The sequence below is a fragment of the Prionailurus bengalensis genome, chromosome B1, assembly GCF_016509475.1.
Source record: "Prionailurus bengalensis isolate Pbe53 chromosome B1, Fcat_Pben_1.1_paternal_pri, whole genome shotgun sequence".
Classification (NCBI taxonomy): domain Eukaryota; kingdom Metazoa; phylum Chordata; class Mammalia; order Carnivora; family Felidae; genus Prionailurus; species Prionailurus bengalensis.
Genome location: NC_057344.1, coordinates 96,203,014 through 96,218,671, shown reverse-complemented (window position 1 = coordinate 96,218,671; position 15,658 = coordinate 96,203,014). Strand labels below are relative to the sequence as shown.

Genomic DNA, 15,658 nt, shown 5'->3' with positions numbered 1-15,658 from the left:
AATATAGTCTTCTAACCTACCATTTGAAGGGCTGAAAGTTCTTCTGTTAGTCGAGAAATCTGTACATTATACTGTTTTCTTGTGCTTGCAACCTGTAATTAAGACACTCATAAATTGTTTAGATTCACAAAAATTGATTAATACCCAATAAAAATATTTAGGATAATTTTGAGAAAAAAATAAAACTTTTATGGCATAAAAAATAAATAACCACCTGAGTATTAAAGAGTCAAGAATTATTTAAAAAAATTTTTAATGTTTATTTTTGAGAGAGAGAGAGAGAGACAGAGTGTGGCTGGGGGAGGGGCAGAGAAAGAGGGAGACAGAATCTGAAGCAGGCTCCAGGCTCTAGGCTGTCAGCAGAGAGCCCGATGGGGAGCTGCGAGATCATGACCTGAGATAAAGTCAGACACTTAATTGACTGAGCCACCTAGGTGCCCCTAAAGGGTCAAGAATTTATCACAACAGTGGAAGGAGAGTGAATTTCTATGAAAACTTACCATATTTGAAGTGAAAACTGGCAACGTTTCAAAATATTTACTTATTAATCCCCTTATAGATATTAAGTCATTATAGGTTAACATAAATAACATTTTATGAAAAATAAGTTCATTTTCCAAAATAAAAAATTTTCTAGAAAAATGTTATTATTTTACATTTTTGTAAATTTCCTTAATGTTTGAACAGGGGACAGCCAGATTCACATTATCTACTTCTGTGTTCAACCTGTTGTGTTGCTTACCATCAGCCTCTGGAAAACACCACTGTAAACTCATCAGAGAACGAGTATGAAAAAAGAAAACAGTAAACTATAATTATGAAAGTAGGTGTGACCTTCCAGACTCTCTGAACAACACTTTAAGAACTGGTGCCATAGAGCAAGTCAAGAGAAAAACTGAATTACACACTAAAAATGTAACTAGTAACTTTTAAGGCACTTTTGTTTTATAAGAAGAAAAATACTTTCATATTGCATATATTTCAGTATAAAGTAAATTACTTTGTGAGAAAAACTCTTATTTCAATTAACATTTAAAATACTTAAGAGGGGCGCCTGGGTGGCGCAGTCGGTTAAGCGTCCGACTTCAGCCAGGTCACGATCTCGCGGTCCATGAGTTCGAGCCCCGTGTCAGGCTCTGGGCTGATGGCTCAGAGCCTGGAGCCTGTTTCCAATTCTGTGTCTCCCTCTCTCTCTGCCCCTCCCCCGTTCATGCTCTGTCTCTCTCTGTCCCAAAAATAAATAAACATTGAAAAAAAAAATTTAAAAAAAAAAAAAATAAAAAAAAATAAAATACTTAAGAAACAGTATGACTTATGTGTACAAAATATTTTGAAGAATTAGTTACATCTCATCAAGATGACTCCTATGACAGTATATTTTTCTAATTAATAACTACTCATACTTTTTAAAAAGACCATGAAGGAAGGAGGAATTAAGATGGCAGAGCATCATGGAGATCCTGAGCTTGTCTTGTCCTTGAAACACAACTAGAACAGCACCAAACTATTTTGAACTCCTAGGAAATTGTTCGGATGATTAATGCAACAATCTGCATAACTTGAGTTTGTCCTTAACCTATAAGGGAAGATAGGTCAGGGTTGCAATAAACCTATATACAAGAAATTTTGCAGGCCAAAAAGGAGTGATATATTCAATGTGCTGAATTGGAAAATTATGCAGCCAAGAAATCTTTATCCAGAAAGGCTGTCATTCAAAATAAAAGGAGAGATAAAGAGTTTCCAAGACAAACAAAACTAAAGGAGTACGTGACCACTAAAGCATCCCTGCAAGAAATTTTAAGAGGGACTCTGAGTGGACAAAAGAGAAAACAAAACAAAACAAAGATCAAAGCAACAAAGACTAGAAGCACCAGGGAACATTACCAGAAACAACTCTATAGGGAACACAAGGGCACTAAATTCATATGTTTCAGTACTCACTCTAAATGTCAATGGACTAAATGCTCCAATCAAAAGACATAGGGTATCAGAATGGATAAGAAAACAAGACACATTTATATGCTGCTTACAAGAGACTCATTTTAGACCTAAAGACACCTACAGATAGAAAGTAAGGGGATGGAGAACAATCTATCATGCTACTGGTTGTCAAATGAAAGCTGGAGTAGCCATACTTATATCAGACAATCTAGACTTTAAAATAAAGCCTGTATCAAGAGATGAAGGAGGGCATTATATCATAATTAAGGGGTCTATCCATTAAGAATATCTAGCAATTGTAAACATTTATGCTCCAAATGTGAAAGCACCCAAATATGCAGAAAATCAACAAGGAAACAATGGCTTTGAATGACACACTGGACCGGATGGTTTAACAGATACATTTAGGGCATTTCATCCTAAAGCAGCAGAATACACATTCTTCTTGAGTGCACATGGAACATTCTCCAGACTAGATCACATACTGGAACACAAATCAGCCCTCAACAAGTACAAAAAGATCAGGATCATACCTTTCATATTTTCAGACCACGAGTTTGCTATGAAACTCGAAATCAACCACCAGAAGAAATCTGCAATAACCATGAACACTTGGAGATTAAAGAACATCTTACTACAGAATGAATGGGTTAACCAAGAAATAAAAGAGGAAATTAAGAAGTACACAGAAGCCAATGAAAATGAAAACATGACAGCCCAAAACCTCTGGTATGCAGCAAAGGTGGTCATAAGAGGGAAGTACATAGCAATCCAGGCTCTCCTAAAGAAGGAAGAAAGGTCTCAAATACACAACTTAACTTTACACCTTAAAGAGAACAAATAAACAAATAAAGCCCAAAACCAGCAAAAGAAGGGAAATAATAAAGATTAGAGCAGAAATCAATGATATAGATTGAATCAAAGAAACAACAGATCAACAGAACCAGGAGTTGGTTGTTTGAAAGAATTAAGAAAATTGATAAACTCCTAGCCAGATGGATCAAAATGAAAAAGGAGAGGAGAATGAATAAGGAGAATGAAAGAGGAGAGATCATCACACCAGAGAAATACAAACTATAACAAGAGAATATTATGAGCAATTATATGCCAACAAACTGGTCAATCTGGAATAAATGGAAAATTTGAATAGACCCACAACCAGTAAAGAAATTAAATCAGTAATCAAAAATCTCCCCAAAAACAAGAGTCCAGGGCTGGAAGGCTTTCCAGGGGAATTCTACCAAACATTTAAAGAAAAGTTAACACCTATCCTTTAAACCTGTTCCAAAAAATAGAAATGGAAAGAAAACTTTCAAACTCATTCTACAAGGCCAGCATTACCTTGAATCCAAAACCAGACAAAGACCCCCTACTAAAAAGGAGAACTACATACCAATTCCTTTGATGAACATGGATGCAAAAATTCTCAACAAGATACTAGCAAACCGGATCCAACAACACATTAAAAGATTTATTCACCACAATCAAGTGGGATTTATTCCTGTGATCCAGAGCTGGTTCAATATCCACAAATCAATTAATGTGATACATCACATAAATTAAAAAAAGGGTAAGAACCACATGATCCTCTCAATAGATGCAGAGAAAGAATTTGACAACATACAGTATCCTTTCTTGATAGCTGTTAAGAAAGTAGGGATAGAAGGAACATACCTCAAGATCATAAAGACCAGATACGAAAGACTGACTGCTAATATCATCCTCAATAGAGAAAAACTGACAGCTTTCCCTCTAAGGTCAGGAACGCGACAAGGACGCCCAATCTCTCCACTACACTGTTATTCAAAATAGTGTTGGAAGTCTGAGCCTCGGCAATCAGACAAAAAAAAGAAATAAAAGGCATCTAGATCAGCAAGGAGGAAGTCACACTTTCACTCTTCGCAGATGATGTGATATTTTATATGGAAAACCTGAAAGACTCCATCAAAAAACTGCTAGAACTGATCCAGGAATTCAGCAAAGTAGCATAATATAAATTCAATGTACAGGAATCACATTTCTATACACCAATAATGAAGCAACAGAAAGAGATAACAGGGAATTGATCCCATTTACAATTGCACAAAAAACCATAAATATCTAGGAATAAACTTAATCAAAGAGGTGAAAAATCTATACACTGAAAACTATAGAAAGGTTATGAAAGAAATGGAAGAAGACACAGAACAGTGGAAAAACATTCCATGCTCGTGGATTGGAAGAACAAATATTGTTAAAATGTCGATACTACCCAAAGCAATCTACACATTCAATACAACCCCTATCAAAGTAACACCAGCATTCTTCACAGAGCTGGAACAGTCTAAAATCTGTATGGTACCAGAAAAGACCCTGAATAGCCAAAGTAATTTTGAAAAAGGAAACCAAAGCTGGAGGCATCACATTTCCAGACTTTAAGCTGTATTACAAAGTCATAATCATCAAGACAGTATGGTACTGGCACAAAAACAGACACATAGATCAATGGAACAGAACCCAGAACCCAGAAATGGACCCACAAACGTATGGGCAACCAATCTTTGACAAAGCAGGAAAGAATATCCAATGGAAAACAGACCATCTCTTCTGAACACAGTGTTGGGAAAACTGGACAGCCAAATGCAGAACAATGAATCTGGACCACTTTCTTACACCATACACAAAATAACCTCAAATTGGATGAAAGAATTAAACATAAGACAGGAAGCCATCAAAATCCTAGAGGAGAAAACAGGTAACAACCTCTTTGACCTCAGCTGTAGCAACTTCTCACTGGTCTCCAGAGGCAGGGGAAACTAAAGGAAAAATGAACTATTGGGACACTATCCAAATAAAAAACTTCTGCACAGCGAAGGAAACAATCAGCAAAACTAAAAGGCAACCGGCGAAATGGGAGAAGATATTTGAAACAACATATCAGATAAGGGGTTAGTATCCAAAATCTATAAATAACTTATATCAAACTCAACATCCAAAAAACTAATAATCCAGTGAAGAAATGGGCAAAAGACATGAATAGATACTTTTCCATAAGAGAGATCCAGATGCCTAACAGACACATGAAAAGATGCTCAACATCACTCATTAGCAGGAAAACACAAATCAAAACCAAAATGAGATACCACCTCACACTTATCAGAATGGCTAAAATTAACAACTCAGGCCACAACAGATGTTGGCAAGGATGTGAAGAAAGAGGAATCCTTTTGCCCTGCTGGTGGGAATGCAAACTGGTGCATTCCCTCTGGAAAACAGAATGGAGGTTCCTCAAAAAATTAAAAATAGAACTACCCTACGACCCAGCAACGGCACTACTACATATTTATCTGAAGGATACAAAAATGCTGATTCAAAGGGGCACACGCAGCCCCTTTTTTTATAGCAGCTCTATCAACAATAGCCAAAGAATGGAAATAACCTAAATGTCCATCCACTGATGTATGGATAAAAAAGATGCAGCATATATATTCAATGGACTATTACTCAGCAATCAAAAAGAATGCAATCTTACCATCTGCAACAAGGTAGATGGAACTAGAGTGTATTATGCTAAGCGATGTAAGTCAGCCAGAGAAAGATAAATAGGATACAATTTCACTCATATGTGGAATTTAAGAAACAAAACAGAAGAACATAGAAGAAGGGAAACAAAAATAAGATAAAAACGGAGAGGGAGGCAAACCATAAGAAACTCTTAAGTACAGAAAACAAACAGGTTTGCTGGTGGATAGTTGGGTAGGGGGATGGGCTAAATGAGCAATGGGCATTAAGACGGTCACTTACTGGGATGAACACTGGGTCTCGTATTATTATATGTAAGTGATGAGTCACTAAATTCTCTTCCTGAAATTATTACACTATGTGTAATATACACTATTACACTATGTGTAATATACACTATGTGTAATAATTTGGATTTAAATTAAAAAAAAAAGGTCGTGAGGAATATTGATACTGATGGTATCATCAGTAAACATACCAACAAAGATTTTTGGAAATATTCTAGATCTTATAAAATAGATTATTTCTAAAACATGATGTAAACCTTCTTTAGAACGCTTATAAAATTGACATATATTTTATTTGGTTAATTAATAGAAGTTATTTTTCTGAAGACCTGACAAACATATGTGGGTCCATTTTAGCTCTATTTTAGATTTTGATGTAAACTTTGCCTATGAATAATTGTATAAAGGATCAATTCATCCTATTTATGGGTCAGTGATAATCATAGTTACTATTTACAGAGGTTTGATGTGTTAATGACTACTTAGAGCAGTGTGTTATTATCTGATTCTCACCAACAATCTGCTTAAGTAGTCAGTATCTTCATTATAGATGAGGAAGATCAAGGCACAGAGAAATTAAGTCATGAAGGTTTTTAGAATATACAAGTTTTGGTTTCTATAAGGCCAGTCATGTCTGCTTGTCTCTCTCTCTCACAATTTTTTAAAAGTGTTCTTTTTAGTATCTAGAAATGAATGCAGCTAGCATGAGGGTTTATGACCATAGTCGTATATATATTTTAAAACATTTTTACAATAATGTTGATGACTTCAGCAAATTAAAGTATTCATACTTTAAAAAAGACTGTGTATAACTACTGAGACTGATGGTGTATCATCAATAAAATTATATGCTACAGAGGTCATAGAAAATTTTCTGAGGTTGGTATCTGATAAAATATAATGTAAACCCTGCTATATGAGCAAATAACATGTTTCTGGAGGTAGTTTAATGTGGTTGGGGTTCAGAAGTCTGTAAGGGAACTAAAACCCCCTCTTACCCAACCTCACTTTCTTTATGTAAACATTTTCTTTTATAGTTTATGGATAGTAAGGATATCTATAAACTAAATAGTAAGACAAATTAACAAGAGACAGAAATAGAAAAGGACAATGATAGTACAAATACTGCCTAACAGGATGAATATAATTTTGATCACCAACTTTAAGCTATGACTTAAACAGAAAATCAAAATCAAAACCAGTATCAAATAATTTTTTTTCACAAATTAAGTTTTACTTGAGAGAGATCTGAGCAATAGCTTTTTCTGCATTTTAAAGAAATAAGCTATTGTCATATTTTGTTCAGTTTTATAGCCAGAACATAAATATGTGATAATTTATTCATTATATTTACTTTAGTTAAAAAAAGATACCACTTAAGTCATTAGATGTAAGTTATCCCCAATTCAACAAATTAATTCTACATATTTGGAGGACATATTAAATTATAATAATGGGACAATTACCAATACAGGTGAAAATTTTCAATCAAAAACATTAAAAATGTTTTAAAAGTATAAGAAAATACATATTACATGTTGTATAAAATCTTATTATAGTTTGTTTACAAAAATACCTACTCTTGAAATTCCACACCTGCAGAATTACAATATGTAGAAAGTGAAAGATTCCTCATTATTCTATCTTCCAGGCTTAACATTATTCAAAGATTCATGTATAGGTCTCCAGAATTTTTTGTTTCACAGATGGTTACAACATTTCTTCGATAATTTGCAATTAAATGAAAATTCAAAGGACAATGCTAAAAATAGTGCTTATCTCTGGGTACTGGAATTATGATTTTAATTTTCTTTTACATTTCTTTCTCTTACATTTCTTTTCATAATGAACATGTATTACTTTTTAATAATAGTAACAATAAAGTTTACTTTAAAAAATCAACTTGGCAATAGTGTGGGACTTGGAGAAAGCAGGGACCCAGCAAAGTGCTTGGCACACAGTTAGTGCTCAATAACTACTTCTTTTAAATTATTTTATTTTTATTTTTTTATTTTTTAGAGAGAGATAGTGTGTGAGCGGGGGAAGGGGAAGGAGAAAGAGAGAGAATCTTAAGCAAGCCCCACGCTTAGCACAGATCCCGATATGAGGATGGATCTCACGATCCTGGGATCATGACCTGAGCTGAAATCAAGAGGCTGGCACTGAACTGACTGAGCCACACACACACCCCTCAATAGCTATTTCTCAATAATTACTTCTTGAGTGAATAGTTGGAATACTACAGAAAGGCTGGATGCTAGGAAATCAAATGGAATCCACAAGGAAGGGAAGATAAGGGAGTAAGAGAGGGAGTCTGTTTTAGAAACGTCGGGCTTCCGATGCCTAGTGGGACTACTAGGTAGAGAAGCAGTTGAATATTCATGTTTGTAAAAAGGTTTAAATTGAATATAGAGATCATAATATCTTTGAAAAATTATACTAAGATTATTTAAGGACTTGTGCAAAAGACAACTTCTATCAACTTTAAAATCAATGCGAATTTATTTTAGGATTAGGAAAAAAATTAGAGGACTTTTCAGATGATGAGTACTTTGAGAAAACATTTTTATCACTGAAAGTCACAAAATTTATTAAATATTTTCAAGATATGCCATCAAAAATATTTCAAACTATGATTTTTTGGTTGGGAGAAGATGGCGGAGGAGGAGGACACTGGGCTCACCGTGTCCTGCTGATCACTTAGATTCCACCCAAATCTCCCTAAATAACCCAGAAAACTGCCAGAAGACTAGCAAAACGGATTCTCCAGAGCTAAGTGTAGACAAGAAGCTCATGGAAGAGGGTAGGAAGGGCGGAGAGGCAGTGCGCGCTACAGGGACTGGTGGGAGGGAGCCGGGTGGCAGAGGGGCAGTCCGCCCAGCAAGGCAGAGACCCCAAGTCTGGCTTGTAAAAGCAGAGGGGCCGGACTGCCTGAGTTCTGACAGCCAGCAGGACTTAACATCTGGAATGTTATAAGTCAACAGCTCTGCTTGGAAAGCGGGAGGGTGAGAGGACACCAGGAGGGAGAGGTGTTGAGCCCCGGAAGACAGAGCTCAGCTCGCAGGGAACACAGGCGCTGGCCAGGGCCATCTCCCTCGCTCATCCCCCAGCTGAAACCCCAAAGGGATCCAGTTTCTGTCACCGAACTTGCTTGCACCGTGCAAACACCCAAATCTGTGCTTCTGTGGATCCATCTCTCCAACGGATCTGCCTGCCTCCCTCCAGGTGCTGCAGGGCCCCTCCCGCAGGGGACCACTGACAGCAAAGCGAGGTAAGCCTGCCCCTCCTGCCCCTGTGCATCTTGCGGATCCACCCTGGCTAATATGCCAAATCCCATAGAAGCAGCACCACAAGCCTGGCAGTGTGCAAGTAGCCCAGACAGGGGCCACACCACTCCACAGTGAGTCCTGCCCCTGGGAGAGGGGAAGAGAAGGTACACACCAGTCTGACTGTGGCCCCAGCGGGGGGGTGGGGGAAGACATAGGGACTGCCTGAGGCCCCAAACACCAACACAAGTTACTCCAGACAGCACAGGGGAAGTGCCCTGCAGTTCCCTGCCACTCCAGGGACTATCCAAATGACAAAACGGAAGAATTCTCCTCAAAAGAAACTCCAGGAAGTAGCTAACAAATTGATCAAAAACGATTTAAGCAATATAATGGAATATGAATTTAAAATAATAGTCATAAAATTAATCACTGGGCTTGAAAAAAGTATAGAGGACAGCAGAGAATCTCTGCAGCAAGCAGAGAGATCGAGGGACTAAGAAAGAGTCAGGAGGAGCTAAAAAATGCTATAAATGAGGTGCAAAATAAAATGGAGGCAACCACACCTTGGATTGAAGAGGCAGAGGAGAGAATAGGTGAATTAGAAGATTAAATTATGGAAAAAGAGGAAGCTGAGAAAAAGAGAGAAAAAAATCCAGGAGTATGAGGGGAGAATTAGAGAATGAAGTGATGCAATGAAACGGAACAATATCCATATAATAGGAATTCCAGAAGAGGAAGAGAGAGAGAGAAAGGGGCTGAAGGTGTACTTGAAAAAATCATAGATGAGAACTTCCCTGATCAGGGGAAGGAAAAAGGCATTGAAATCCAAGAGGCACAGAGAACTCCCTTTAGACATAACTTGAATCGATCCTCTGCATGACATATCACAGTCAAACTGGCAAAATACAATAAAGAGAAAATTCTGAAAGCAGCTAGGGATAAACACGTTCTAACATATAAAGGGAGACCGATAAGACTAGTGATGGATCTATCTACTGAAACTTGGCAGGCCAGAAAGGAATGGCAGGAAATCTTCAATGTGATGAACAGAAAAAATATGCAGCTGAGAATCCTTTATCCAGCAAGTCTGTCATTTAGAATAGGAGAGATAAAGGTCTTCCCAAACAAAAACTGAAGGAATTCATCACCACTAAACCAACCCTACAGGAGATCCAAAGGGGGACTCTGTGAGTGAAATGTTGCAAGGACCACAAAGTACCAGAGACATCACTACAAGCATGAAACTACAGACATCACAATGACTCTAAACCCATATCTTTCTATAATAACACTGAATATAAATGGACTAAATGTGCCAACCAAAAGACACAGGGTATCAGAATGGATAAAAAACAAGACCCATCTACTTGCTGTCTATGAGAGACTCATTTTAGACCTGAGGACACCTTCAGATTGAAAGTGAGGGGATGGAGAACTATTTATCATGCCACTGGAACTCAAAAGAAAGCTGGAGTAGCCATACTTATATCAGACAAACTAGACTTTAAATTAAAGGCTGTAACAAGAGATGAAGAAGGGCATTATATAATAATTACAGGTCTATCCATCAGGAAGAGCTAACAATTATAAGTGTCTATGCGCCAAATACGGGAGCTCCCAAATATACAAAAACAATTACTCACAAACATAAGCAACCTTAGTTAAGAATGTGATAATTGCAGGGGACTTTAATACTCCACTTACAACAATGGATAGATCATCTAGACACAGGATCAATAAAGAAACAAGGGCCCTGAATGAGACATTGGATCAGATGGACTTGACAGGTATATTTAGAACTCTGTATCCCAAAGCAACAGAATATACTTTCTTCTTGAGTGCACATGGAACCTTCTCCAAGATAGATCACATACTGGGTCACAAAAAAGCCCTTCATAAGTATACAAGAATTGAGATCATACTATGCATACTTTCAGACCACAGTGCTTGAAGCTTGAAATCAACCACAGGAAAAAGTCTGGAAAACCTCCAAAAGCATGGAGGTTAAAGAACACCCTACTAAAGAATGAATGGCTCAACCAGGCAATTATAAAAGAAATTTAAAAATATATGGAAACAAACGAAAATGAAAATACAACAATCCAAATGCTTTGGGATGCAGCGAAGGCAGTCCTGAGAGGAAAATACATTGCAATCCAGGCCTATCTCAAGAAACAAGAAAAATCCCAAATACAGAACTTAACAGCACACCTAAAGGAAATAGAAGCAGAACAGCAAAGTCACCCCAAACCCAGCAGAAAAAGAGAAATAATAAAGATCAGAGCAGAAATAAACAATATAGAATCTAAAAAACCTGTAGAGCAGATCAATGAAACCAAGAGTTGGTGTTTTGAAAAAATACACAAAATCGATAAACCTCAGCCACGCTTCTCAGAAAGAAAAGGGAGATGACCCAAATAGATAAAATCATGAATGAAAATGGAATGATTACAACCAATCCCTCAGAAATACAAGCAATTATCAAGGAATACTATGAAAAATTATATGCCAACAAACTGGACAACCTGGAAGAAATGGACAAAGTCCTAAGTACCCACACACTTCCAAAACTCAAACAGGAAGAAATAGAAAACTTGAACAGACCCATAACCAGCGAAGAAATTGAATCAGTTATCAAAAATCTCCCAACAAATAAGAGTCCAGGACCAGATGGCTTCCCAGGGGAGTTCTACCAGACGTTTAAAGCAGAGATAATAACTATCCTACTCAAGCTATTCCAAAAAATAGAAAGGGAAGGAAAACTTCCAGACTCATTCCAGCATTACTTTGATTCCCAAACCAGACAGAGACCCAGCAAAAAAAGAGAACTATAGGCCAATATCCCTGATGAATATGGATGCAAAAATTCTCAATAAGATACTAGCAAATCGAATTCAACAGCATATAAAAAGAATTATACACCATGATCAAGTGGGATTCATTCCTGGGCTGCAGGGTTGGTTCAACATTCACAAATCAATCAATGTGATACATCACATTAATAAAAGAAAAGAACCATATGATCCTGTCAATCAATGCAGAAAAAGCATTTGACAAAATTCAGCATCCTTTCTTAATAAAAACCCTTGAGAAAGTCGGGATAGAAGGAACATACTTAAAGATCATAAAAGCCATTTATGAAAAGCCCACAGCTAACATCATCCTCAATGGGGAAAAACTGAAAGCTTTTTCCCTGAGATCAGGAACATGACTGGGATGTCCACTCTCACCGCTGTTGTTTAACATTGTATTGGAAGTGCTAGCATCAGCAATCAGACAACAAAAGGAAATCAAAGGCATCAAAACTGGCGAAGATGAAGTCAAGCTATCACTTTTTGCAGATGACATGATACTATACATGGAAAATCTGATAGACTCCACCGAAAGTCTGCTAGAACTGATACATGAATTCAGCAAAGTCGCAGGATTCAAAATCAATGTACAGAAATCAGTTGCATTCTTATACACTAATAATGAAGCAACAGAAAGACAAATAAAGAAACTGATCCCATTCACAATTGCACAAAAGAGCATAAAATACCTAGGAATAAACCTAACCAACGATGTAAAAGATCTGTATGCTGAAAACTATAGAAAGCTTATGAAGGAAACTGAAGAAGATATAAAGAAATGGAAAAACATTCTGTGCTCATGGATTGGGAGAATAAATATTGTTAAAATGTCAATACTACCCAAAGCTATCTACACATTCAATGCAATCCCAACCAAAATTGCACCAGCATTCTTCTCGAAGCTAGAACAAGCAATCCTAAAATTTGTATGGAACCACAAAAGACCCCAAACAGCCAAAGTAATTTTGAAGAAGAAGACCAAAGCAGGAGGCATCACAATCCGAGACTTTTAGCCTCTACCACAAAGCTGTCATCATCAAGACAGCATGGTATTGGCACAAAAACAGACACATAGACCAATGGAATAGAATAGAAACCCCAGAATTAGACCCACAAAAGTATGGCCAACTAATCTTTGACAACACAGGAAAGAATATCCAATGGAAAAAAGACAGTCTCTTTAACAAATGGTGCTGGGAGAACTGGACAGCAACATGCAGAAGGATGAAACTAGACCACTTTCTCACACCATTCACAAACATAAACTCAAAATGGATAAAGGACCTGAATGTGAGACATGAAACCATCAAAACCCTAGAGAAGAAAGCAGGAAAAGACCTCTCTGACCTCAGCCGCAGAAATTTCTTACTTGACACATCCCCAAAGGCAAGGGAATTAAAAGCAAAAATGAACTATTGGGACCTCATCAAGATAAAAAGTTTCTGCACTGCAAAGGAAACAATCAACAAAACTACAAGGCAACCAACGGAATGGGAAAAGATATTTGCAAATGACATATGAGACAAAGGGCTAGTATCCAAAATCTATAAAGAGCTCACCAAACTCCACACCCGAAAAACAAATAATCCAGTGAAGAAATGGGTAGAAAACATGAATAGACACCTCTCTAAAGAAGACATCCAGATGGCCAACAGGCACATGAGAAGATGATCAACGTCACTCCTCATCAGGGAAATACAAATCAAAACCACACTCAGATATCACCTCACGCCAGTCAGAGTGGCCAAAATGAACCAATCAGGAGAGTATAGATGCTGGTGAGGATGTGGAGAAACAGGAAACCTCTTGCACTGTTGGTGGGAATGCGAACTGGTGCAGCCACTCTGGAAAACAGTGTGGAGGTTCCTCAAAAAATTATAAATAGATCTACCTGATGACCCAGCAATAGCACTGCTTGGAATTTACCCAAGGGATACAGGAGTGCTGATGCATAGGGGCACTTGCACCCCAATGTTTATAGCAGCACTTTCAACAATAGCCAAATTATGGAAAGAGCCTAAATGTCCATCAACTGATGAATGGATAAAGAAATTGTGGTTTATATACACAATGGAATACTACGTGGCAATGAGAAAGAATGAAATATCGCTTTTTGTAGCAACATGGATGGAACTGGAGAGTGTTATGCTAAGTAAATATGTCATAGAGAGAAAGACAGATACCATATGGTTTCACTCTTATGTGGATCCTGAGAAACTTAACAGAAGACCATGGGGATGGGAAGGAAAAAAAAAAAAAAGAGGTTAGCGAGGGAGGGAGCCAAAACATAAGAGACTCTTAAAAACTGAGAACAAACTGAGGGTTGATGGGGGGTGGGAGAGAGGGGAGAGTGGGTGATGGGTATAGAGGAGAGCACCTGTTGGGATGGGCACTGGGTGTTGAATGGAAACCAATTTGACAATAAATTTCATATTAAAAAAAATAATTCAAACTATGGCCAAAGATATAATATTCTTAACCCCAAGAATAGGACAAGGATTCCTACAGAAAGGGTATGTAAATTAGTAATAAAAAAAAACCCAACAAACCCGGTTTTAGTTTGGATTCTGCTTCAAATAGAGATTTTATCTTAGGAAATCACCTAATTTCAGCCTGTGATAAAGTAACAGATTTCTAAAAAATACTTTTGCAGCAAGAAACCTTAGAGACTCTATAGGAATGAAAATTCTACCACTTAGTTGCTTGGGAGAAAAGCAGGTACATTAGCTTTATTTAACTGATGAGACTTTTTAAAACAAGTCTACTTCTGTCTATCTAGGAGAGAAATAATAATGCCCACAGAAAATACAGGTAAGAAAAGAGTTAACACCTTTATTTTATCCAGTGGAGGAATATACAGTGCATCCAACTACCCTATAGGAGCTCATTTTAAAGGAAAAGAGTATTAGTTTTCATTCCTTTTTGTTAACTATTTTCATAGACAGACTTTATGGATACACAGGAAATCATTTTAATGTAAATATTATAGTAAAAATGAAAAAACAATAGTTTTGCTAATTCGTGTCTCTGACAAAAATATCAAATAAAAAAATTATAACCAAAGCATGCTGGAAAAGTGGCTGACTCCCTGTCTGAGGTAGGGAAAGTACAAGATGAGAGAGGAACATCATTTATGCAAAAAAGCTGCAGAGACATTATGAGAATAAAAAAAAACCTGATGGTAGTAGGTTATAACAAAAAACTAAAGAAGACCAACGAACCATAGCGATATTAAAAAAGGAGAAAAGTCTACCGAAAACTGACAGCTAATAAATGTATAAAAATGATATAATCATTTGTAATCACTTCTTGTAACATTTACTTCAGGCAAAGATTATTAATGGATGCTAAGACCACTGGATGATAACTTTTGGTAGAGAGCATAACTGTATAGTCTTCAAGTATCTCCCCCAGTTATTTATAAAGTTTACAAATGGAGAGTTCTGGTCTTACCACCATAACCATGTTGTCAAGCTTAGCTTCAACTAATGCACAACCTGACATTATAGCTTCCTGACGTGATGAAGTGGAAGATACACATTATCACTCTGCCAGAAATGATCTGAATCGAATCAAAAAGAAATGATTACAAGAATCCATAGGTGGAATATTCTGGATTCTACAAAGGATTCTTTGTCATACACAGAGGAAGACAGAGGACTGGGTTACATTGAGGGAGACTACAGAGACATAGTAGTCAAATGCAATGATACATAAATTTGGGTTGGATCCTGAATTTAAAAAAACAAAAAGCCATAGCCCGCATTGGGCTCCACATACAGCGTGGGGCCTGCTTGGGGCTCTCTCT

At 37.1% G+C, this 15,658-nt stretch overlaps 1 protein-coding gene across 2 annotated transcripts in view; it reads right to left on the bottom strand.

Moving 5' to 3' along the window:
* Window positions 1–15,658, bottom strand: part of SCLT1 (sodium channel and clathrin linker 1) — a 217,858-nt gene that overhangs the window by 77,184 nt on the left and 125,016 nt on the right. For both annotated transcript variants that reach the window (XR_006295405.1, XM_043568522.1), the window contains exon 14: window positions 21–92. Coding sequence is in view for 1 of the 2 variants with exons in the window: in XM_043568522.1 (XP_043424457.1) it covers window positions 21–92 (72 nt within the window). In the remaining variant the exon portion in view is untranslated. The remainder of the gene's footprint in view (window positions 1–20; window positions 93–15,658) is intronic.